Here is a 25,727-nt window from a genome sequence, read left to right as displayed (position 1 = left end):
CTTGCCTTGATGTCAGTCAGACTTGGGTTGGCTTTAAATGTTTGCTCTGTTAAAAAACTTCATGAATGTAAGGGTAAACACTTTATCTCTCTGAGCCTCAATATTCTTACTTGAAATTGGGTGTATCTAATACAAAGTTGTTAGGTTTCAGGGAAATGCATGTGTGCAAACCACATGCTCTGTTTAAGGAGATATGAAAGCTTTTCAAACAATAAAATTAATGGTGGCTGCTTGCCTAAAAATCTCACTTACAGAACCATTTTATACTTTGGAGAAGTTATTATTACAGTAGATGCAATAGCAATCAGTTCTTAAATGCAGTGTTATTAGTTGTTACTGAATAGCAGTTTCTAAAAGTGTCAAATAAATGACTGCTTTCATTTGAGTGTTCCAACCAAGCCTACATTTTAGACATCCAAGGGTGAATATATATTTGAAAACTGTTACCTCTTGAAGGGAGTATTTGGTGATAAATTTTGTAACTGAGGAATAAAATTGTTGTTGGTTCTTATTTTTTGTTTTTAATCAGCAAAATGGCATGGAAATTTAAACAGTTTGTTACTTAGGGAATCTACTCAGGATACACACCCAATGTGATTGAGTAAGGCTTTTAAGCCTATAATTTCTTCTCTGCCTGCAAATTTTCTTAGAGCTGAATTAGATTATTTTTGGCTGAAACTTTCAGGTACTTGTTGATGTTTTATTACATAGACTTTCAGTACCTCCACATAATAATGGCTGTAGAAATATGGTTGCTTAATAAAATGCCCAGATTATGTGACCTTGAGAAAGTCATCTCTTTGACCTTGTATTTCCACATCTGTGAAATGTCGTGTTAGCAAGTTATGCTTTAGAATGAGTAAAAGCTCACAAAATTTTCTTTTGTCTTCAGATAAGTGAAATTATTAAGCATTAACAATTTATTAAGCATTAATACTTAATTAAGCATTAATAATTTCAGATCAATTTGAAATGACTTCTTCTGGATGAATTTAAGAGTTCTAAATTGCTCCATGAAAAGTATTGCAGAGTGCGGTCAGAGAGAGAGAGAGAGAGAGAGAGAGAGAGAGAGAGAGGTCATTCATGAGCCCTTCTCAGTACACGTGTGGTGCTTCTCAGAGCAAAGAGCTAACACTAAACCTCCTGGGGGTACAGACCACTGGTCCCCACAGGCATTGTACAGGAAAGGGAAGCAGCCAAGGTAGATGCCGCTCCAATATGCTGTTTTCTTCCCAGAGGATTTCCCGTTAGAAATTTGAGCCTGTCTTTTTCTAAGTAAGGTTTGAAACTTGATCTTTATTCCTGTCCACATTCAGCAAAGGGAAATTATGAAAGGCACAAAATGAATTTAGGAGGCACTGATTGATGGGGAAGGATAAAAATATCTAATTATGTGTAGTTCTTACAGCTCGGTGATACTAAGTAGGCGATATGACAGACGGCACTCTTCATAATTTTTGTAGAAAAGATTTCAGAATGGGAGAAACAGTTTGGAGCATTAATAGGGAAATGGGGGTGGGGGTGGGTGGGTAGTAGAGTTACTTTAAAAGTTATGGGGGAAAGCCCTAGGAACTGATCTTTGGTGAAGGGCATGAACGTGAGGTAGTTGGGTGGGGAAACAAGTTGAAGGTTATAATATTTTGTTCTACCTTCCCACCTCCCAATTCCATAGGTTTGTCTGTATTAGGAAAGTGGTTCCTGTTCACTGTACCTTAGGAGAGTGATTTTCATCCGGTGTGATGCAAGAATTTTGAAAACATTCAATACTAACTGTTTAGTCATGGCACTGACCTCTTTTCCCTTTGATTGTCAAATAAAAAAAAAATGACAGCAGCCAACACAACAATAGCTGTTTGGTGTGAATGAATCAAAATTATACCTAATTTTTTTTTGTCAGATCAGCAAAAAATTTAAAATATTTTATTTTAGTGCTGTAGAATTTTAGTAATTTATGTGTGCCATGAGATTAAAAAAAAAAAAGGTTGAAAATCGCTGTTTTAGGACTTGACCCTGAGGAATCATTCAAGTCACAACTGACAAATCCACGTATTGTCCTGCCCCACTATCAACATGAAGACCTCACAAACTCAGTGGAAGTGATCTTTGGTGAAGGGCATGAACGTAAGGCAGCTGGGGAGAGGAAATAAGTTGGGAGGGGGCCTGAGGAACGACAGAGGTCTTCTGTACGGTTACCTCCTTCAGCAACTGGCAAGTCCTAGCACAGGGCAGCTGCCAGCCTGTGGGTCTCATGGGGACACGGTGAGTGTCCCTGCTTTTCCTAAGCACTGTGGGCAGGGCCTCCCTGGGCCCTCTGGAGAACTGCCCCCTTCCAGGCGGCAAAAGGGCAGGCGGCAGGGACCCACAGTAATTTCTCCGGAGAATTTGTTGGCGTTGGAGGACCGGCACCTGGAATTCTGGGGCAGGGAGTTAATCCCTGTGCGCAGTTTTTGTTTCCCCAAGAGTAGAAGGCGGCTGGAATGAGTGTTCTATGGGCCCCCAGCGGCCTGCTGTTGTTTGCCTGCAAGGACAGCCCCTGAAGGAATCCTCTGCATGATTCTGCCTAAGAAGCATGCGGGCCTGTCGGGTCTTGGTGTTTAGCACTGAAAATGTGGTAACAACAGGGGCAAACGGCCCAAGAAACCTAAATTCCCCTGAGTTTAACTCGGGAGTGAGAGAGCACAGGAGTCTACATCTTCGGTCTCAGAGGCATCTAAACTAAATCTTTTCTCTGAGTCATCATGTTTAGTGTGAATTAACAGTTGAGGGCCCCTGTCCTGTAAGGCTGTATTAAGAGTGAACATTATAGATAGAAAACATGTAAAAGGGTGTCCAGAGAGAAAATATTGGAATCTATAGTTATCTAACATGTATCTGTGTATTCATTTTGCTTGTTTTTTGTTTTATTTTTTTTTTAATTCTAGATGAGGGTGGAGGAGGAAGGAAATAAATAGAAATAGATCATAGAATAGATTTGTGTACTGTATTAAAAAAATGAAAGTTCAGTCTTTCAAGTAGGCAGCTGATTAATAATAGCAGCCGAGATTTTAATTGCAGAGTACATGCTAGTACAACTAATTTGTCATCTAACCATACCTCAGTGAGCTTTAGCATGCCAGTGAGCTACATGTTTTGGGGGACTAATTCTAAGATTGACTTCATGGTTGGGTGTGAGCAATAAATAAGGGAGCTTAAGTCAAAAGCATCCCAAAATAGAATTAGTTATCCTGGAAGTGACTGTGAATCTGGTAAAATGTCTTTATAAAGCTATTTGTGCTTTAAGGAATCTGCAATTAAGGTAAGAACATGTATACTTTTAGAAAAGACAATGAACCTTTCACCTCAGGCCAACAATCTCAAAAATGAAAGGAAGTAACTTTCAAAACCGAAATAATTTAATGAACATGTTTGTTAGTATACATACATTTGTTGTGTAACTATGGCTATAATAAAATATTTTAACTTCTGTGTTATATATATTTTTCTTTGCAACAGGTTTGGTTGTCCGTAGTAGGAAATTCCTAGGAAAGGAATGAGCTAATATTATTTTTACCAAAATTTGGTTAGCGTACGTGGATTATTGGTCAAAGTAATGATTTTGATTTATATATGTCAGCACACTGTAGATTAATATGCTGCTTTCTCATATAAGAGCAGCGATTTTCAACTGATGTGTCACAAGGGGCACACTGGTGTGCCACAAGAATTTTTAAAACATGCAGTGCCTGACTATTTTAGTCAGGGGCACTGAAGTCTTTTCTCTTAAATTGTGAAATTAAAAAAAATAATAACAGCTAACACAGCAATAGCCGTCCAGTGTCAGTGAATCAAAAGTATACCTTTTTTTTTTGTCATATTGGCAAAAGAAACATTTTTTGATGTGCTGCAGAATTTTAGTAATTAGTTTATATGTGCCATGAGATGAAAAAAAGTTGAAAAATCTCTGTAATAGAGTATTTTCCTAATTTTTATTATGAAAAATGGCAAATGTAGATTTTAATATGTCAAAATTTTAAAAAACACGAAAAAACAGATATGGAATTTATAAACCAGGAGGGAAAAAGATGAAATAAAGACTCAGATAATCTACGAGAGGTGGGGAACAGAAAAAAAAAAGTAATATTAAAAGTAATATTAAAATGTAGATTTTAATATTTATCTGTGGCATATATTATTTTACACATTTTACAAATATACTTAAATGATATCAAAATATAGTTATTTTGCAAATCTCAGTTTCATTTTTGAACAATTTTTTTAAAAGATGGAGTCTTTTTTAAAAAAATAAATTTTTATTGATTTCAGAGAGGAATGGAGAGGGAGAGAGAGAGAAACATCAGTGATGAGAGAATCATTGATCTGCTGCCTCCTGCATGCTCCCCACCGGGGACTGAGCCTGCAATTCAGGCATGTGCCCTTAACCGGAATCGAACCAGGGACCCTTCAGTCCATAGGCCAATGCTCTACCCACTGAGCCAAACCAATGAGTGAGTCCGACCCATTAGTATTTATTGTGAATACAGAAATCTAGATTTATTTCAGCCGCCTTGTTTTTGTGTTTACTGTTACTTTTTTTTTCCTGCTCCCCACCTCTCGTAGATTATCTGAGTCTTTATTTCATCTTTTTCCCTCCTGGTTTATAAATTCCATATCTGTTTTTTCCTGTTTTTTAAATTTTTGACACACATATTTGGCTTTTGTTTCTAGTGGAGCTTGCAGTGAAACTATTACTTCTAGCCTCCCATGTCTGGAATATTTTGGCTAAAAATACCATTATTTAAAATGTTGTTCTCAGTTACTGTGGTTTCATTTATAGAATGAAACCTTATCAGTTGGGTCTAGCCTTGCTATTTCAATAGTGGGTGAATGCTTTGTTTAGTTGAAACCTGATGGCTTTTCTCAGGCACTGATCAAAACGGAATACTTCATAGTATTTTATTCATCTGCCATAATAGCGGCTACCCCATGCCTTGTTTTTCTGATGAAATTAAGGATGCTTCATTATCTCAGTGGTCCTCTCATAGTTATCTTTGCTTGTAGGTCCTTCAGGTCTTGATTGGAAGTAGAGTGTTCACATGGAGGAAGGGTACTTCTTAAGCGGGAGTGCTTGGGGGGATTGCTTTGTGTGGGATGTGATGGTATGGTGCTGTACCAAAGCAGGTTGTTTGAAAGGAAGGAAGAGCCTCACACTAATTACCTGTTGCCAAATGGAGTTCATTGTAAGAATTGGTGACAGTGACTGCATCTTAGGGACCAGTCTGTTTCCATCCTGTTGACTGTGTTGGGTCTCCCAAGCTGTGTTCTTCTGTCTCGTATCAACTGACTTGTTTTGTTCTCTCATAACTCAGGCTGGCATGTGCCTCTTCCTCCTTTACTCATCCTCCTTCAATCTTTTCAACTCTGGCTCCACTAGTTTATTCTCTGAATGTTTCTCTTCTTAAGTTCCCAGAAGAGACTCTAGCCCAGTGGTCAGCAAACTCATTAGTCAACAGAGCCAAATATCAACAGTACAACGATTGAAATTTCTTTTGAGAGCCAAATTTTTTAAACTTAAACTATATAGGTAGGTACATTGTTATTAACTTAATTAGGGTGCTCCTAAGGCTTAGGAAGAGCCACACTCAAGGGGCCAAAGAGCCGCATGTGGCTTGCGAGCTGCAGTTTGCCAACCACGGCTCTAGCCCATTCTACCTTTCAGATCAGCACTTAAGATTGTCTTCCTTTGGGCCGAAACCGGTTTGGCTCAGTGGATAGAGCATCGGCCTGCGGACTGAAGGGTCCCAGGTTCGATTCCGGTCAAGGGCATGTACCTGGGTTGCAGGCACATCCCCAGTGGGAGATGTGCAGGAGGCAGCTGATCGATGTTTCTCTCTCATCGATGTTTCTAACTCTCTATCTCTCTCCCTTCCTCTCTGTAAAAAAATCAATAAAATATATTTAAAAAAAAAAAAAGATTGTCTTCCTTTGGGTAAGGAGCCCAACCCTTGTTCCACTGGCTCTGGTTGGAGGAGAGGGGCATAGCATAGTGTGTGATAGTGTATTTCTTGGAGCAGGGGCTGTGGGAAAGTTGAAATCTACAGGGTAGGGGCAAAAGCAGGTTTATAGTTCATGGGAAATAATACAGTAACTAATAATACAAGAATAAACTTTGTGCGTTGCATATTCACAGCTGTAAACCTACTTTTGCCCTTACCTGTTCAATTTGGGTTGCCATAGCAGATACCATAGACTGTGTGGCTTAAATAACAGACATTTATTTCCTCATGGTTCTGGAGGTTGGAAAGTCTGCCATCAGATTTGGCAGGGTTTGCTTTCTGGGAGAACTGTCTGGCTTGTGGATAGTCACTGGGTCCTCACTTGGCCTATCTTTGGTGTTTGCATGTGGAGAGACAGGGGAGGAAGGAGGAAGGGAGGGTAGAATGATATCTCTTTCTTTCCTTATAAGGTCTTAGAAGTCTTATCTCCAAATACAATCACATGGAAGGTTAGAGCTTCAACATGTGAGTTTTGGGGGCATACAATTCAATTCATAGCAGCATTATAAGGTACTATAATTCAGCCTTTGAAACTCTTGATAAGGACAGATTTTATTTCTAAAACAGTCATGCCATTGACCTGCTAGTCTTTATATATTCTTTATCTAGGCGATTGGTATTACCATCCAATCAGCAACTTAAGCAGGAGAGCTGGAATTCATGCTGGACTCATCCTCATTACATCCACATCGTCAGGTCCTGTTACTTGTAGCTCTTAATTAATTCTTAAAGTTGTCTCCCATGTTTATTTAATTTTCACTTTCATCTCCATTTTAAAAAATTGTCTCTTCCCTGACATTATTTTTTGTCAGTTTCTCTTGCTTCTTACAAGTCTTCCACACCATTTTCAGGGTGGCCTTTCTGAAACAAAACAACTCACTGTACCAAAATAAACTTCAAAATTAAACATTTAAGCTGGTTAAGAATGATATGCAGGGCCCTCAGTCATTTGGTCTGTACCCACCTCTCCAGCCTCATCACCTCTGCCTCTGTCCTTCCTTTTCCTTCAGCCCCAGACCCGGTGTATGAAACTCCTTGCAGTTCTCAGAAGGTACTGTGCACCCTGGTCTATAGGAGGGAAGCGCTTTCATTATTCCTTCTGTCCCTAGTCCTACCTGTTCTTCAGGACCCTGTGCAGGGGTCTCAGAAGCTGTTTCTTTCTGGGTTTGGTGTCCTTGTTTTCTTGTGTCTGTTTACTAGTTTTTCCTTTAGTCACTTGGCCTATGAGTTCCCAGACCGTGTCCTCAATTCTCTAATTCTTCCACCCAACAACATGTCATTCATGCAGGTAGCCCGTGTATTGTTGAATAGGAGTAACAGAATTTGAGGTCTTTTTTAACCCTGTGACCCCTCCATCCCCTTCCGCATTTTCACTTTGGGCAGGTCTGATTTATCTTTCCATTTTATAAAGGAGGGCAAGGCTGTTAAACAGTATTTAAAGTGTGTTGTAAAGGCAAGGTTCCTTGATACTTGCTTGTCTTTGATGTGCATGTGTGTGTGTGTGTGGGGGGGGGAGCAGGGGGTGGTGTAAAATGAGTTAATAAATTCTGTTATTGAAGGAATTCAAAAAATTCATAAATGTTAACTTGAAAATAAAAATATTGTTCATGAATGTTTATTCAATCAAGCCTATAAGAACGAGGGAGACCGAAGGACTTGTATACATGCATATAAGCATAACCAAGACACTGGGGTGTAGGGGAGGCCGGGGGAAGGTCAAGGGGAGCAAAAAAAAGGAGACATATGTAATACTCTTTGTAATACTTTAAGCAATAAAACAAAATTTTTAAAAAAAAGAACGAGGGAGAAGTTCAGAACAAATGCTAAATGGCTGAGTGTTTTCTGTTGGATGACTGCGTGATGCTGGTGGGTAGTGGGTGGGTAGTGGGTCATTTCTATGCTTTTGGAGCAATAGTTCATCAGTCGCATTATACTAGAATATGAATTTTGACTGAAAGTGTTAAGTTTTGTTGTCATGGCCAATTGACTTTATGACAAACTGCCTGCAAATGACTACAGCCTTGCCTTTGCCTGCTAACTTCAGGTGGTGCCGGTGCAGCTATGAATGGGACAAATGCTGAATTTAAATGCAGTAACAGATGCTGAGCAACTTTGACAAGCCGCAACCATTGCAGCAAGCTTTGAATGTTGTATTCCTTTTACAGTCAGAATTGTTTAAGAAAACTAGAAAATTGTGTGCATTTGGGACAGTTTCTCTTAGTAGAGTTATTTTTAGCCTAAAACATTTTCACTTGTTAGTTGCCATATAATCTGCATTGGGCAGAATGGTTTGTTTTATGTCTCAAGCACTGATTGTCTACTACATAAAAGCTGTGCGTACACATTACCAGTACAACTTTTTGAAAAGTAAAATGATTAGTTAGTTATTAAGTTTCTGTTTATCAGTAAAACCAAATATTCTATTGGATTTTTATCCTCTGCTGAAACTGGTGTAACCGGCCCATCGTTGGAGAATCCTGTGGTCTCACAGCTAAAGTCTCCAGAGATTTCTAAAGGATTTGGCAGTTCTGTCATTATGTTAAAGTTTTGCAGGAATCATAAAGGCCTTAAAAATGATTTTGAAAATTTGAGGTTTATTCTAAGGTAATATATTGATAAGCAGGGTTTCTGGGTAAAATAATGGATGCCCAGTTAAATTTGCATTTTATTTATTTTTATTTATTTAAATCTGTGTTGTTTGTTTTTGTATACCTTTGTTTTTGTTTTGTTTTTTATTGTCTAAAGTTTTACATATGTCTTCTTTTCCCCCAATTGACCTCCCCCCCCCCCCCCGCCATTCCCACTCTGGGCAAGCCCCCACTGCCCCAGTGCCTGTGTCCATTGGTTATGCTAATATGCATGCATACAAGTCCTTTGGTTGCTCTCTAACACCCCTCCCCCCACCATTTGTCTCTGGATCTATTCTTGTTCATCAAATTATATTGATCATTATATTCCACATATATTTTTAAATATATTTTACTAGAGGCCCAGTGCACGAATTCGTGCACGGGTGGGGTCCGGCGGGCCCGGCCCCAATCGGGGCGGATCAGGGCCAGGCCTGTTGGGAGGAGGAGATGGCAGGAGGTTGGCTGGCCGCCTGCCCTGATCAGGGCCTGATCCGGGCTGGGCCAGCTCGGGGAAGGGGCCTTGGACTATTGGCCGGAGGGCCCCACCCCCGATAGGGGTATGGGGCCAATTGGGGGTGGATCTGGCCTTGGGGAGAGTTTGTGGGACGGCCAGCCCTGCCCCCCAATCGGGCGGGTTCACTGGCCTCAGTGGGCATCATAGTGACCAGTTGTTTCAGTTGTTTCAGCGTTCCGGTCGCTGGCTTCTTATATGTATAGAATTGATTTCAGAGAGAAGGGGAGAAGGGGAGAGAGAGAGAGTTAGAAACATCAATGATGAGAGAGAATCATTGATCAGCTGCCTCCTGCATGCAGCCCAGGCATGTGCCCTTGACTGGAATTGAATCTGGGACCCTTCAGTCTGCAGGCCAATGCTCTATCCACTGAGCCAAACCAGCTAGGGCTAAATTTGAAGTTTAGATAATCAACAACTTAGTGTTTAGTATAAATATGCCCCAAGTATTGCATGGGATATACTTATACCGCAATTTTTTAAATGTATCTGAAGTTCAAATTTAGCTAGGAAAGAGGAATAAGAATGGTAAGGTGAATTTTCTTCCTATCAAGAGGCAAGATATTGGAGAAATTAAATTGTTAATTAACTCTGGGGCCAAATTGCCTGGGCTGAAATCCTGGCTCCATCACTTCTAGTAGTATGTCCTTGGGCAAGTTAGTTAACCTTCCTCTGCTTCAGTTTTCTCAAGTGAGTGGATGAGGTGAGGGCTAAAGGACTTAATTGTGTAATACGCTTTGAACAGGGCCCAGCTTGTGGTTGGTGCTGTGTTTGCTGCTATTATTACTTCTACTTTAGCATTAGTGTTGACTACTTTGTTATTGTGTCCACATGTCATTTCTTCTCTTTACTGCCCCTGATTCATCATCCTCACTGGTCACATGAATTGCCCTAAAGAAAAAAACCCTCAGAACTTGGCATTCTTCCGACATGTATTGTATCTTTTTAAAGTCTTACCCTCTGACTATGACCCACTGTTACCACTCAGACACCCTTCTACTTCCATATAGTGTTGAGATGGGTAATGAGGGAAGGGTGATAGGGGGCTGGTGAAAGGGTGAGAAGGAGGAGTTGTGTCTACAGTTTGATGGGAGTAGACTCCAGCTCTGCATCTCAAAAATTCTGTGATTACAAATGAGTTTCTTTATACTTAGAACTGAATCCTTGGGATAGGGATATAGGACATAGAAAGGAACACGTTTTTTAAAATCTCTTGTCTCTACCATGGTTAATAATGGTGAAATCTGGAAAACCACCAAAAAAAAGTCACACATTTATTTTAGGGACATCAGAACAGATCGGACAAGCTGAAATTAATTTTCTATCCCTGAAATCCAGAGGGGTGGCGCTCTCATCTGAGCGCTAATATCAGTGACTTGCAGCTTGAGCCTTTAAAAAAAAACCCACGAAACTATGATAAATTTTTTTCTGAAAAAAGGAAGTAATTCTTTTTTCACATAATTGACTTTAGATGAACTCTTGGATGGCAGTGTTTTTCTCAGTTGGGAACTGACTTCTCTTTCTCTGTAGACTCCTTCTCCATCAGTGGGCCTCTAAATTCATAGGGTGCCTCCCCCTCCACCTCAGGCCAATACTGCCTAGCTTTCTGAAGTTAATATTTTATAAGGGAAATAGAATAGAACCAAATTTTATTGAGTATACCAAGATGTAGATATAATAATAAATTAACACCTATGTATATAATTTTACCCTTTCCAAACTTTATGAATACCATTCATGTGAATTAGAGATTTTCAAGTTCAGAAAAGATAGATAAGCAACTTAAGCACATGCAGTAAGTGGTCAGGCTGAAATCATCAGACTCCCTAATCCAGGCTCTTTCATTGCTACCATGCTTCCTATGGGTGAGTTAATTAAATATACTTATGTGGGCTTCTTATATTGGGGTATCTGTACTTATACTTTTTAATTGTCAGACATTAATAACTTTTTTGAGGGGTGGGGAACCTAATTGTATGCTATTTTATGAAGGAATGTTATAGTCTCCTTGTCAGTAAGAATAAAAAATATGACTAGTGTATTTTTAAGATCTTGCTGTATTTTCCCATGAAATCAGGCAATCAGTGCCTGATATTGGACTGCTCATCTACATGGGCTCAGCATTGATCCTGAATATATATTTCATAGTTACACTTTATGTAGTGATCTGGAAATTGGTGTATTTTATCTCATTTACTCACAATGAGTAAATGTGTTTTCTAGGAAACTGAGGTTCGGACGCTAGGCCTCTTGAGCAAGCCCACACCACTATTCAACTCCAGGCTGGAGCTAATGCCTTCTTGTTGTGGCACTTATTTATTTATTTATTTATTTATTTTTGTCCTTGCCCAAGGATATCTTTCCATTGATCTCCAGAGAAAGTGAAATGAAATGAAAAGCAGGGAGGATGAAGTGTGTGTGTGTGGGGGGGGGGGGGGCGGGGGGCGGCTGGAGAGAGAGAGAGAGAGAGAGAGAGAGAGAGGGAAAAGAAAAGAGAAGAGAAGAGAAGAGAAGAGAAGAGAAGAGAAGAGAAGAGAAGAGAGAGAAAGAGAAAGAAAGGGACATTATTGATTGGTTGCCTCCTGCACGTGCTCTGACGGGCCAGGGATTGAACCTGCAACTGAGGTACATGCCCTAGACCAGGAATTGAACCTGAGACCCTTCAGTCTGCAGGCCAACACTCTAACCCAGGGGTCCTCAAACTACGGCCTGCGGGCCACATGCAAATACAAATATTGTATTTGTTCCCGTTTTGTTTTTTCCTTCAAAATAAGATATGTGCAGTGTGCATAGTAATTTGTTCATAGTTTTTTTTTAAACTATAGTCCAGCCCTCCAACGGTCTGAGGGACAGTGAACTGGCCCCCTGTTTAAAAAGTTTGTGGACCCCTGCTCTAACCACTTAGAAAACCTGCCAGGGTGAGGGCACATTTTAAAACAGGTGCCAGTGGTTGAGCTATTTGTTTGAAATGGAGTTGATGTTTTAAATAGTATATTCTAAATTGAGGTAAGGAAAGTCAGTAAGTACTGTTTGCTGTTATTACACAGCTAATTTCAGGCATTGATGGTCTATGCGTGTGTTCATATACATCACATACTTCCATTCCTTCTAAATGCATTTTCTCTTAAAGAAATAACACTTTTGTTCCTTCTCAGGGAGATTCATTTTCTCCACTGAAGGAATTATTGACTAAGTTTCCTGTAAGACAGAGGGTACCTGTATCTATGGAGACATTGTGCAAAATTGTTGGACAGCAAAGATTAAAGATGGGTTGATGATGTGGGCGTTGTCAGTGGAGATCTGAATTCATACTTAAAACTTTCTAGATAAGCATTGTCACCGAAAGATGAGATCTGTGTTAATTGAAGGAGTTGAGAAGTTTTTTTATTGTTTTTGATGAGAAGGAAGAGAATATTATAGTCAGGAGGGTATTTTGAAAACCTTTGAAGAATCTTCTTTTATTTAACACTCTTGTACTCAGTTTTTCATCTCTGCTTTCATGTAATTATATTCCAGTGACTCACATTCTGCTTGAGTGTCACAGTTCATTTCTACTTGGGATATATGGACTTGCCTCCCCAGTTAAGACTGAGTATTCAAGGCCAGGGTCACCTCTACTTTTTATGTTGTCATTTTTTTGCCCACAGAATTTCTCATGCAGAGTCTAGTAAGCTTACTCTGTAGGTAAGGATTTTTAAAGGAATCCAAGATTTTTGTGTGCTGTGTTGAAGAGATCTTAAGGAAAGATTTGGATACGTCTGTCATCTTCTTTAAAAGATATTTCATACATTTTGCCTTATTTTGCAAGTATTACCTGCAAATAAAAGATAATTTTGAATTAGTCCTAAAATGATCACTTTTTTGGCCTATTAGGAAATTGTCTTTTAAGTCAACAAGATTTTAATGGTCAAAGGAATTACAATAGCATCAAGTGCTTTTTATAATATACTTGGGGCCCATTGCACGAATTTGTGCACCTTGAGAGGAACTTTGGGCCTCGAGGCTGCAGTGGGCACAGGGGTGGGTCTCGGCCCATCCTGCCACGGCCCACAGTCCCATCTCTGCTGGCAGCCCTGCTCCTGCACTGCCGCTCCTACATGCTGACAGCACCAGCCCGCTTGCACCTGCTTACAGCGCAGGGCGATTGGGGCCGGCACCAGCAGTGGGTGCGAGCGGGGCCAGCACCGTCAGCAGGTGTGAGTGGTTGCTGCTGCCCCGATTGCCCCTCAGGAGCAGGGAGAAGTGGAGAAGCCCACAGGGGTGATTGGGGCTGGCAGCCACCGCTCGCACCCACAGACAGCGCTGAGTGATCGGGACCGGCACCGGGCACTGGCAGCAGTTGCAAGTGGCAGCTCCAGCGCCGGCAGTGGGTGCGAGCGGGGCCGGCGCCGGCAGCAGGTGCAAGCGCCGGGTGGGACTGTGGCACACAGGAGGGAGCAAAGAATTTTCAGTAACCACCAGAGGTTCACCCCCAATGACAGTGACCAGCACCCTACCGTGGTCTGGCGCCCCCGCTCACCTGCTCCACCATCCTGCCGCAGCCAACGCCCGCCATGTTCCATGCTCTGCTGCCTGCTGCCTATGCCCGCCATGTTCCACGCTCGCCCCCTGATGTTCAGTGAATGTCATAGCGACCGGTTGTTTGGTTGTTCAGTTGTCCGGCCGTTCTATTTGCTGATAAAAATAACCATTTCATTCTATTTCTTTTTTCCCTAGAGTTCTGTTTTGGTTGCTGTATAGAGAACACTGAACTTCGAAAATAAAATGTTAGAAACGATAGGTAAGATCTATTCCTTTCTATTTTTATAAAAATTGAAACTCATTCCACTAGGATCTTTGAAAAACAGTATATTCTATATAACAGAATTCTATCTTTCGTAACTTAGTTTTTAAAAGTCTTTATCTTCTAGCATGATAGTAGGTAATGTGTTTCTATATTTGGAAAATTTTATCTGAAGTGTTACAAAACATTTATAAGCAAAAGTTAAAAGCACATGAGATGTTTTACTAATTATGGGTTTTATGCTTAATGTAAACCCACTTCTCATGTATGAACCTAATGTTGGCTCATGTTTATTTCTGAATAGCACCAGAAAGTTTAACAGTATTTTTAATACTGAAAAAGATAATTTCCAATGCCATATTTTTACTTTATAGCAGGTAAAATACTACTGAGTGCTTGCTTTTAAGTTGCTAAAGATAAGTAACAAAAACGTAGGCTGACAAGCTTCAGTGATGATAGAAGGCAGTTTAATTTCTACATGAGATCATTTAAGTTGAAATATTCAGATTTCCCCAGATCATGGGTTAATTTTTTTATACTGTTGTTTAGCTGTAGAGAAGCTGGTTTGTGGAACTAGTTTTGGGGTGTGTCAGGTATGGTACACCCAGTTGCTGTTGTCCCTCCTCTGACACCACAGTCCGCCCCTACTGCAGGGAACCCCTCAAGTGTGAGTGTGGAAAGGTATCTGGATTTCTGTCTGGCACCTTGATGAGTGCTGCTGGTGTCCTGACAGCTGTGTGTGTTGAGGGGTAGGGTGGGAGTGGGTGGTAGAAAAAGAAGGAACTGTTTTTCTGATCATGGGAATCATTACTGTGACTTTTGTTCCTAGTGCTGTGCCAGTAATGAAAATGCATGGAGCACAGTGCACGATACACACCCCTTATCATAAAAAAAGAAAATGCACCCATTTGATACTAAAGTCCCACATGATAAAGACTGCTCTCCACACAGGAAACCTCCTCACAAGAAAGTGGAGAGCAATTAAATTAAATTATTTCTTTCTAATTTTTATTCTGCAAGTTGTTACTAAATTGCACACCTTCCAAGAAGTGACAGAGGAATTAGTACTAGATTTTTATTCAGAGATACCATAGGAAATATGACCCAGAATAAAGTTCTCATGTGTCTTTTTATCATTATTTGCTTTTAAAATTCTGCATATGAGTAAATATTGTTTGTTTAAATTTGTATATGTTTGTAAACTCACAGTCAACATTAATTCGTGTTTTAATTTCCAATTTCTGTTTAATTCCACCTTTAATATTATACATAAAAAGTGTTTCTGGTGATAATGGATATATAATAATGCAATAATGCATATGTAAATTTGCTATTTAAATTTTTGGAAAAACAGTTGAAGTATTAAAAAGTGGTGCTTTTGAAGAGATATGCATTATTGTGATATATTTTCAAGTAAATTCTCAAGTATAGAAAGCTTTGCTCTTAAGATATGAAATTGTCATATTTTGGATGTTATAACATTATCCACATTCATTTATTTGTGAGTTAGTTATATTTCTGTTTTTTCTTATGTGTAAATGAAATTTTTAAAGGTGAAAATGTCAGCATTTGCAAGATCCAAGAGCATTTAGTCTTCAGTAGTTTTTATTAAAAAGTTCAAATAGCTGGCTTTAGAACTCAAATATACTTTATCCGAATTAGTTTCTGTACTTTACAATTAGCTGCGTGTAGCCTATACTCTAACTCCTGCTTCCCAACAGACTCTTAGGAGAGACCTCAAGGTCTGAGGGACATGTTTATAGTGACACATTTCAGTCCCTCTTTTTTTTTCTGAGTCAGTTTTATGGTCTCAAAAGGAACAGTTTTAGGATGTCTGTGAGCATGGGTTGATGTGCGCGTGTGTTTTGATCCTGTTATTGACGGGTGCTGCTCTTTGGTGTAGACAAAAACCGGGCCCTGCAGGCAGCAGAGCGCTTGCAAGCCAAGTTGCGAGAGCGTGGGGATGTGGCAAACGAAGACAAGCTGAACCTTCTGAAGTCGGTCTTGCAAAGCCCACTCTTCAGTCAGATTCTGAACCTCCAGACCTCTGTACAGCAGCTGAAAGACCAGGTAGGACATCCTTCACCCAAAGCAGGCGTCCACGGGATGGCACAGATCTTAGGAAAGGCTTGTGTGGTTCTGGAAAGCTGATTTTTGTATGTGTTAATGAATAGTTAATGAAGTCATTTAAACCTCCAAATGAGACACTCAGATTCACTGTGGCTTTCCCCCCCTAGTTATTTTTGTAAAGGCTGTTGCTGTATACTGTAGATGATATGACATTGTGTTGAAAGCTGTGTGAATGCTAAAGAATGAGCCCCTACAGGAGGAGGGGGTAATAGAATATGTTTAGGGTGGATGGCTGTAGACTTGGTTCCCATCATCACCACAGCTCATTGTTCCTGTGGTCTTGCTCTTTCAGATTCAGACATTCAGTACACTCACAAGATTTCAGATAAGCCTGGATTTGCATGTGTAATCGTGTGTGAGGAAGGGAAATCACCTCTATTTTGACAGTAAAAGGAATAATTACATTGTCATCAGTTAGAGGAATTGCAGTTCTCACTTCTTAAAGAAGTGTAAGTAGCAATTCCTTTCGTGACAGCATCAGATGGTGACAAACACTGGAACTTCTAAATGTAACAACACAGTATTTTTTTTCTGTAAAAATTATGAGCATTAAAAAGTCCTAGCATTTATATTAAAACCGAAACATATCACAATGACAGAATGAAAATTGAAGTCAGCTGTTCTTTGAATTTACTTATTTTAATTGCCATTTCTCAGGGTTTAAAGAATATATTTTTAAAATTGTTATTATCCTCACAAGGCTTAAAGTCAGTCAATGCCTCCATTCCAAGCTAACTCCCATTCTAATATTTTTCACATTACTTTAATGGTAATGGGTGACTTGCTAGCAATCATTCTGCCTTAAAAGGTGAAAAATGAAACTTGAAGACTAGTTTTATAATTCAGTGAAAGTTCAGCTCCAGTGAAAAAAAAAAACCCACAAAAAAACTAAAAAGAATGTGCCAAATGCAAAAAGAACCAATAGTAGCGATAGAGAAGGAATTTGTTTAATGTCATGAAAGTTCTTAATCTATATATTTTGGTAGCCAAAACATCAGGAAGAATATTTAAAAATCTTTTTCTCTAGTGAGTTTCTATGTAGTGATTTTTAAAGTCATTATCATGAATTAAGAAGAAGGTATGTGTTTGTTATACTCAGTCGTATTTGTCCCCTTTGCAAGTTATTGTAAAGATTGGTTTTAGGTGCTCGTTTTCAGAATGGATGGGCGAGGTTTTGGAGAACCAATATCCTGAATGTAGGTGTGATTATGATGTGGAAAACTACCTGGTTATTATTCAGAGTGTGTGAAGTTGAGCAGATGTCTTCTCCCTTTATTGTAGTACGAAGGTATGATTAGAATGAGAGGAAAAGTTGAAACAAAAAGTACTAGTAAGTATGTCAGGAAATACTACAAGCCCAATGAGATAACTGTCAAAATACCCCTTCTAGTCATCTCATGTAAGCGGAATAGTGTTTGTACTTACCAGGGCTATGGAAGGGAGGGAAAAAGAGGCCTATTTGTTGTGGAGCTTGTTTTACCATTTCCAGGTAGAAGTAGGATATGGGCCCCACATGATTCAGCTGCATCCTCCTTGGGAATGTATGGCACACAGTACTAGATGCTGATACATTTCAGAACTAAGTAAGCTGTGAGGTTGGTGAATTCTATAGGCATGTCTTATGTGCCTTTGGACTTTTGGCTCTTTGTTCACCTGTCCAAGTACTGTAAGGGGCCAAGGAGGACCATGTGGCCGACACCCTGTTTATCACAACAGCTTAGAGAGATTAGACTAGAACTAGAATTCATCCTTTCATAACCCTTTTTTAACTCTGCAACCTGTCTCACATCATCCACTCTCCCCCAAAGGCAGGTGCTTAGCTGATAAAAGTTTAACTTCTGTTAAAACCGCTGATAAGTTCTCAGTTGTTTTGAATTGTCACTTTAGTCTCCATTCTTTACTAATTCAACTTCATTTGTTTATTGAACCAGATTTTGTTTTCTTGTATGACTAGAGTAACATTTCAAAAATTTCTATTATTTTTTGTTTTAAAGTTTAAACAAAAATATTCTAAACTTTATGTTAGATTTAAATTTTCCATATAGTTTTCCAACTAGTAATTTGTTAATATTTGTAGTTTAATTAGTGCATCAAAGGAATGAAGTTTTTTTGTGCTTTGAAATCAGTAGCTACACAGATCTGATCAATGGCTAGCTTTTGTTTAGGCTGGTCCTAAATTATCTTTTCAGGGGTATCTTTTTATATGCACAATAGGTGCAAGTGACTATCACCATCTTTTTTAGTATTGGTATATTGGATCCCTCTGATTTTTCTTCACCATAATTCTCCTGTCTTTTCAAAAATCAAAGGAAGTGAATAATTCAAAAGCTTAAGGTAAATGCAGCATATTGGAGAACATGATCGTATTGTTGCTTTACCGACAGATGCTGACATGCCATGTTGAATTAAGCCTAGTATTTCTTCCCCTCAGATCCTCCTCATTACTTCTATTCAATAATGTTTAATTTTTCTAATTTGCTCTTCAGTATTAAGACTGCCCTTAGATATCAAACTGTTTCCCTTTGGCAAATTAAGCACTTGGCAGGTGTGTAACTGAGAGGGCAAAGAAAGCCATGCCCTGCAGGGATGTGCTATTTAAATATTGTCAGAAATATTCACAGGTCTGAGAGTATAATTGATGCCTCTGTTTAACTCTGCCACACTGTGTATTGTTCTCACCGCCAGCTAAAAGGATGTGTGCTATTAAACCTGAATAATCGCTAATGGCTCCAGTTTATTTCCTACTGCATGATTCCTGTTAAGTGAAGAGAAGGAGAAAAGAGAAATGGGACTGTGTGTCAGTGATCTGTCAAGTACAAATTCTGCTGTCGTGTCCTCCCTGTCACCTAGCCATCATAGCTAAGAACTGCGGAGCTCAATGTGTATTCATGACAAAAATCCAGCCATATCGGGGCAAATAAACACATTAGCAGTTTGATAATAGGAATTTGTCAGCCATGAGAAAATTGGATTTGCATATTTATTCTATGATGTTTCTCCCGTCCAGTATAGGTGCATGTTACTTTCTTGATGAATTAATTGCTTTGCCATATGAATTGACCACAGGCACGAAATCAAACATCTTTTACCCTGAGTTATTTGTAAGAAAACTGTGGATTAAAATTATTAATTTTTAAAAATTTTATTTATTAAGTTTATTGGGGTGACATTGGTCAACATGAACATATAGGTTTCAGGTGTGAGTTTCTGTGTTACAAGATCTGTATACTGCACCATGTGCCCACCACCCAAAGTCAAATCTTCTCCTGTTACCTTATATTAGGACCCCATCTCCCTCCACCCCCTTCCCTCTGGCAACCACCACACTGTTGTTTGTGATCATGAGTTTCAGTTTTATATCCCACATATTATTTCACTTAGCATGACGTTCTCACGGTCCATCCATGTTCATAGAAATTTGGGACTAATATTTTAAAGTTTATATTGCTGAGTTTTTCTTTTTTAAGTTATGGCAACAGAGACCAACAGTAAGATTGAAGAAATGATGTGGGTAATTCATGTTACAAGAGCTGCTGATGTGGGAACCAAGCTCCGAGGCTCTGAATATTTTAGAGGACTCTCCTTGTAATGATTTTCAGGATTTTTTGGAGAGTAACACTCTCTTTTTTGTTTTTGGTCTTGTTGTTTGATATTTCCAGGCTTCTGGTTCATTCAGCTTTCTCCCAGAAAAGTCTTGGCTCCTATACATATCATCTAGAATTAGATGCATAATGCATATATACACAAAATTAAACCAGATTTTTCTAAATTTTTCCTTGAAAATTTTGACATCACTTGAAAAAGCTAGAGAGATACTGACTTAACATCAAATCAAGTTGGAAATTACTCTTTTGTGTTAGTGAACATTATTATATTCTTTTTCATTTTTATGCTTTTTAAACATACAATTTTATTTATTTCAGAGAGGGAGGGAGAAAGGGAGCTAGAGAGAGAGAGAGAGAGAGAGAGAGAGAGAGAGAGAGAGAGAGAGAGAGAGAGAGAAAGAGAAACATCAGTGATGAGAGAAAATCATTGGTTGGCTGCCTCCCGAACGTCCCTACTGGGGATCGAGCTCACAACACAGCCATGTGCCCTGACCAGGAATCGAACTGTGACCTCCTGGTTCATAGGTTGACACTCAACCACTGAACCACACCAGCTAGGCTCATTTTTATTCCTGAAATATGATCTTCATGGTATGAATTTTTGGTTTGCATTTCTGTTTCTAAGTTTTTCCTCAGTTTGGTTTCTAAGATTTACCTGCTTGGTTTATATTTCTTTGTTTCCAAGTTTTACTGTTCACATTCCAAAAACAAATTTGACAAAACTTCTGATGGCAAAACATGTTGCCTAACAGGTGATGCAAAGATAAATCTACACAAAGATCAAATAAAAATATCAGAGAAGTAGATATTTCTAGGACCTTGGTTTACTAAAATTGAGTATATCTTTTAATTTCCATTTCCCAGGGGCAAAGACAAAACAAAATGAAACGAAAAAGCTGGAGAATTATTTATTGCTTGGTGTGAGACCTCATTCAGTGAACCAAATTTTCCCTTGACAGTGGAAGGGTTATCTCAGGGATGCTTTATAAAAGAAGGCTCATAATCACTTATTAATAAACCTTTACTGAACACCTGAAATAAATAAACTATAGTGAATAAATAAGATGGAGGTTCTTGTTGTCCAGACAGGAAAACAGAACATATGTATATTCTTATGTAATCAAATAGAAAAACAAGAAGGCAGGTGGTATGAGAGGAACGGATTGCTAACTTTGACTTGAAGTTCGCACTGGAGATAGCATGTAAGATGGACCTTGAAGAGAGATTAGGAGTTTTCTGCAGAGATGGGAGAAATTATTTAGGTGGTGGGAACAATGTTTACATGGGAATAGAGCAGTTCTCAGCTGGGTGTGATTTGACATTCTCCCTTCCTAGGGGACATTTGGCAATGTCCGGAGACATTTTTGGTTGTCCTAATTTGGAGATGAGGACGGCATGCCGCTGGCATGGTGAACACCCACCCTCGCTGCACATAACAACCCTCCTAAACAGAACGGTCGAGTCTATAAAGTGTTCAGGACTGAGGTTGCCAAACTGTGAAATAGTCACATGCAGACTTGTATTATCAGAGAAATTGAATATATGCAGGTTATTGCCAAGAGAGGAAACTTTCCAGCCAGATTGTGAAGGATTCTGTAATTTAAGGTTTTGTCTTTTAAACCATCTTTGCTCTTTTGCATTCAGCTTTCTGTGTCAAACTTCATTGTATCAAGTTGAAATTGTATTAATTCTATCTTCTGACCGTTCCATTAGATACAATATTTTAACAATCGCATTTCTTTTATTTCTCTAAATTTAAAAAAAAATGTAGTAAAAGACACATAATATAAAATTAAGGTCAGAGTTTTAATAACAGTTTGATAGATAAGAGCTTCAATTATAATTGTAAAATACATCAGTTGGTCTCCTAAGAGATGATTCTTTCATCTTTCTAAGAATGAAATACACTAAGAATACACACTAAGATTACATCACATTCTAATTTATAAAAGTGATGGCTTTTCTGCCAGAATGTGCATGAGGGAATGTACACCCTGTTTTGTTTTCTCTGGTACTTTGTCTTCAAACAGGAGCAACTTTTAGGGAACCTTGAAAAATAGGTAGTCCGTGTGTGTTTCAGAGAATCACTTTCAGATACGTGATACCAGCGAGGGTGCTGGATGGAACTCACTGTTCTGGGGCATGCCTGCAGGGCCACCATTCTACAGGCACATGTGTGTAAGACTTCTCAATCCAGCTCATGGCCAGAGTGTTGTGGTATCTGCTACGTTTAAGCCGTAGCATCAGTGGTTCTGATAATTTCTTACATTTAGCTTTTTACAATTGATGGAGAGATGAGAATTTTGATAGCTGAGCCTTTTGTTGCTCTGTCTTTGACTTTGGAAATCACAAAGATACTGTTTTGTGCCATTCGTGTCTCCAAGGGCAGAAGTGCCTGTTTCCTCAGCTTTATTTTACTCCTTATGTAAATGACAGAAACATGCCCCCTCTCTCTGTGGTTTCTAAGTGGAGACGGAAATGAAGCTGATTCATCCGTAGGCTTGCAGTGACTCCTGTCTCTCAAAATGTGTAAGTTAAATTATGACTTGGTGTCGGTAAGGGGAGGGGGACAGAAAGAAAGAAGATATGGCCCTGGCTTGTTTGGTTCAGTGGATAGAGCGTCGGCCTTCAGACAGAAGGGTCCTGGATTCGATTCCGGTCAAGGGCACATGCCTGGGTTGTGGGCCTAATGCCCAGTAGGGGGCGTGCAGGAGGCAGCCGATCAGTGATTCTCTCTCTCATCATTGATGTTTCTTTCTCTCTTTCCCTCTCCTTTCCTCTCTGAAATCAATAAAAATATATTAGAGAAAAGAAAGAAAATAAGCCTTTACCCCATTAACAGGAATTATCTAAAAACCGGAGTAGAATTCGTCCCAGTTCATACAGCTTGTGAGAATGAAAAGAGGTTTTCCTTATCCCTGAAATGGTTTTACTTTTATGGGAGATCATTGCAGCCACGTACCAGAAAAGTGTCTGTGTCTTGAGACTCTGAAGTACATGGTCTAAGAGAAGTTTAAAGAAAAGAAGTGATTCTTATGTTTCTACATTTACCATAAAGTTTATTTACTGTAGGAATTTCAAATACTTTATTTTTGGTACAATAACAGCTTTTAAATGTTTGTTCCTTTAACTAAACGTTTGCAAATATAGAGCCTTTGAAAGGACTGAAATTCTTGTTTTATGCTGGGCAAGAGGCACTGTTCAAGCTTTTTATACAGTGCTGGATTAAAATGCAACACCATCTTGCCATTGGGTATGCATGTGTGTCTAAAACAGCAAATGGTGTTAATTGTGTGGTGTTTTTGTGACAAAGTTAAATGCTCTTTGGAGGGAAAAAATGTGAAATTTACTGGGTATAACCTAAACGAGTTTTTTTTTAACCCAAGAATTTAAGAATAGTCAGCTTACCTTTGAAGCTATTGCAACAATAACAGTTACCTTTATGAAGCCCTCATGTACTATGGACTTTGTCTCATTTAACCAGTCCATCTGCTCAGAAGTAGATGGGGGTTATCTCTATTTTGTCCAGCGAGGAAAATGGGGTTTAAAGATGTTATGTATTACAGTCCCACGACTATTTGTAACTACCAGTTTGTACATCTTAATTCCTTCAGTTCTTTTCACCATCTCACCAACCTCCCTCACATCTAGCAACCATTAAAATGTTCTCTGCATCTAAAAAAAGAAAAAGAAAAAGAAGGAAAGATGTTATGTAACTTAATCTGGACCACAAAATTATTCATTGGTCGACTTAGAAGAATATAAGTCTGTCTGATCCTAAAGCCAATGCTTTTTACTTTTAATTACATTATTTCTAAACTCTTACTTCTCTAATATAAAGGAACAAATAAGTTGGGGGGAGGGGGGACTGTTAATAGCATTCCTAAAGAGAATTGCACTTAAACGAAACATTTTATAAGCTCAAATTTATTAAGATTGTCATTTGTCTTAAATTTTGCCCCCACATTTTAACCAGAGGGCCTTTAAAATATAAACTAAAACTTTCATTCAGGTTTTATTTATAATTATGCTCAACTTTAAAGTAAATGAAAATAGTGGAATGGAGAGGCAATATGGCAAAGTAATATTAGTCTTCATGTGTTCATTTTCATATACAGGGGTTTACAGTGGTGATTACACAAAACAAAATTAATGAAAGCTGTTGTAATTATCACAACCTGGGTGTCTTTTTCTGTATGAACTGTAAAACTACTTTTGCACACCCTTGTATGTATTTATACTTGCCTGTAAGGTTTTGTTTTATTTTTATTTTTCTGTAAGCAGATTGTGAACAGCGAATCCATTTTGTCTTCTGAAAATGTAGGACTGATAGAAAAAACACTGCAAAAATTCTAACATGTCGTTTGCCTAAATTTTCATTTTTCTGAATTACTGTTTTTCTTGACATTTAAATTAGATTAACTTCATTTTGATATCTTCTCCCCTTTGATGTAGAAATTTTGTATGTCAGCATTTTTTGATAAGAACATTATTTTTTCTTAAGCTACATTCTTTACATTTTTTCCCTTGGCAGTTTTGCTAAGAAAGCACAGAAGTGTTGAGATTTAAATAAAGAAAAGACATTCTGCAAATACCCGTCAACACACATGCCTAGGCTGGGTGTGCGTGCTGTGCTCCGCTTGCCGTTTGTTCAGCATGCAGAGCAGTGTAGGAATGGATTGTAGTTCAGGTTTGCTTGGAGTCCACTTACTGGGAATAAAAACCATGCCATTTCCATCTTTGAATACCTTCTACCTAACATGATACTTGACTCACTCAACAAATGATTGCTTAATTAATGAGTACATGAATATTTTTAAATACTCACAACTGTTGTACATTAATAATGTATCCTTCCTTATTAGAGAACTAATTTTTAACATAAATAAATTAACCAAATAAATGAAGTTGCATTGAAAATTCGGAGTTTTTCTCATAGTAACCATATTGATAAGATGTTCTCTTTCTCCTCCTCATCATAGCAATTAGCAGGTATTAAGTTCTTACTGTGAACTATTCTCTACAGTTACCTTTTCATCATTACAACAATATTATGAAGTAGATGATATTATTTTCCTCACTTTACAGATGGGGAAACAGAGGCACAGAAGTTAAGTGGTCAAGCTAGTATTTGAAGGCAGGCAGGCTGGCTTGAGAACCCAGGTCTTAATCATGAAGCTGTGTCATGGTCTGTTTCGCTGTCCTCATAAATGTCTTAATGAACATATTTTAATGATTTCCTTGTGATTTCCTTGATAAGCAAGGGTTTATTTCTTAACATGAAAATGCACATGTTGTGTGTGTGTGTGTGTGTGTGTGTGTGTGTGTATCTCTTCATTGACCCTCTTTTTTTCCCTTCTTTAGTTGTAAAGTGGGAACTAAATAACATGGATCTAGCAACTCTGATGCTTACCAAGCACTTAATACATATTAGTTCTCTTCTTATTCCTTTTCCTCCTATTTGAAATTTAATTGTCTAAGGCAGTAGTTCTCAAACATTTCAGTCTCATGACCTGATTTTATTCTTAAAAGTTACTAGGGACCACAGTGCGCTTTTGTTTATGTTTTTTATACATCAGTATTTATGAGGTTAGAAATTAAAATTGAGAAATATTTTAAATTATTTATTAATAATTTTAAACTAGCTGTAATAAACCCATGATATTTAAAAACTAGTGGCCCAATGAACGAATTCGTGCACCCATGGCCGAAGGTGGGTGCGCAGCCCCGCGAGGAATTGGGCTCCCTCCTCTCTGGTTCTGGGGTGCGTCACCTGAGAACTGCAGCTGCCAAGTTACCACAGCTCGGCATCTCCTGTGTTGAGTGTCTGCCCCCTGGTGGTCAGTGTGCATTATATGTACTGGCTGGTCAGGCAGTCAGATGGTCAGCAGGTCACTTAGCCTTTTATATATGTAGATTAGTGAGAAGAGTGGCATTGCTTTACATGTTTGCACATCTCTTTATTGTAACTTAATAGAAAATAACTGGATTCTCATATCTGCTTATGCATTTGATCTGTTTGGATTTGTGATCTTA

At 38.7% G+C, this 25,727-nt stretch overlaps 1 protein-coding gene across 2 annotated transcripts in view; it reads left to right on the top strand.

Moving 5' to 3' along the window:
• Window positions 1–25,727, top strand: part of MPDZ (multiple PDZ domain crumbs cell polarity complex component) — a 175,935-nt gene that overhangs the window by 15,471 nt on the left and 134,737 nt on the right. For both annotated transcript variants that reach the window (XM_036331164.1, XM_036331163.1), the window contains 2 exons: window positions 13,890–13,953; window positions 15,860–16,026. In XM_036331164.1, coding sequence (XP_036187057.1) covers window positions 13,938–13,953; window positions 15,860–16,026 — 183 coding nt within the window. In that variant the 5' untranslated portion in view covers window positions 13,890–13,937. The remainder of the gene's footprint in view (window positions 1–13,889; window positions 13,954–15,859; window positions 16,027–25,727) is intronic.

The sequence above is a fragment of the Myotis myotis genome, unplaced genomic scaffold, assembly GCF_014108235.1.
Source record: "Myotis myotis isolate mMyoMyo1 unplaced genomic scaffold, mMyoMyo1.p scaffold_m19_p_12, whole genome shotgun sequence".
NCBI classification, from domain to species: Eukaryota; Metazoa; Chordata; class Mammalia; order Chiroptera; family Vespertilionidae; genus Myotis; species Myotis myotis.
This window is presented reverse-complemented; position numbering and strand designations above follow the sequence as displayed.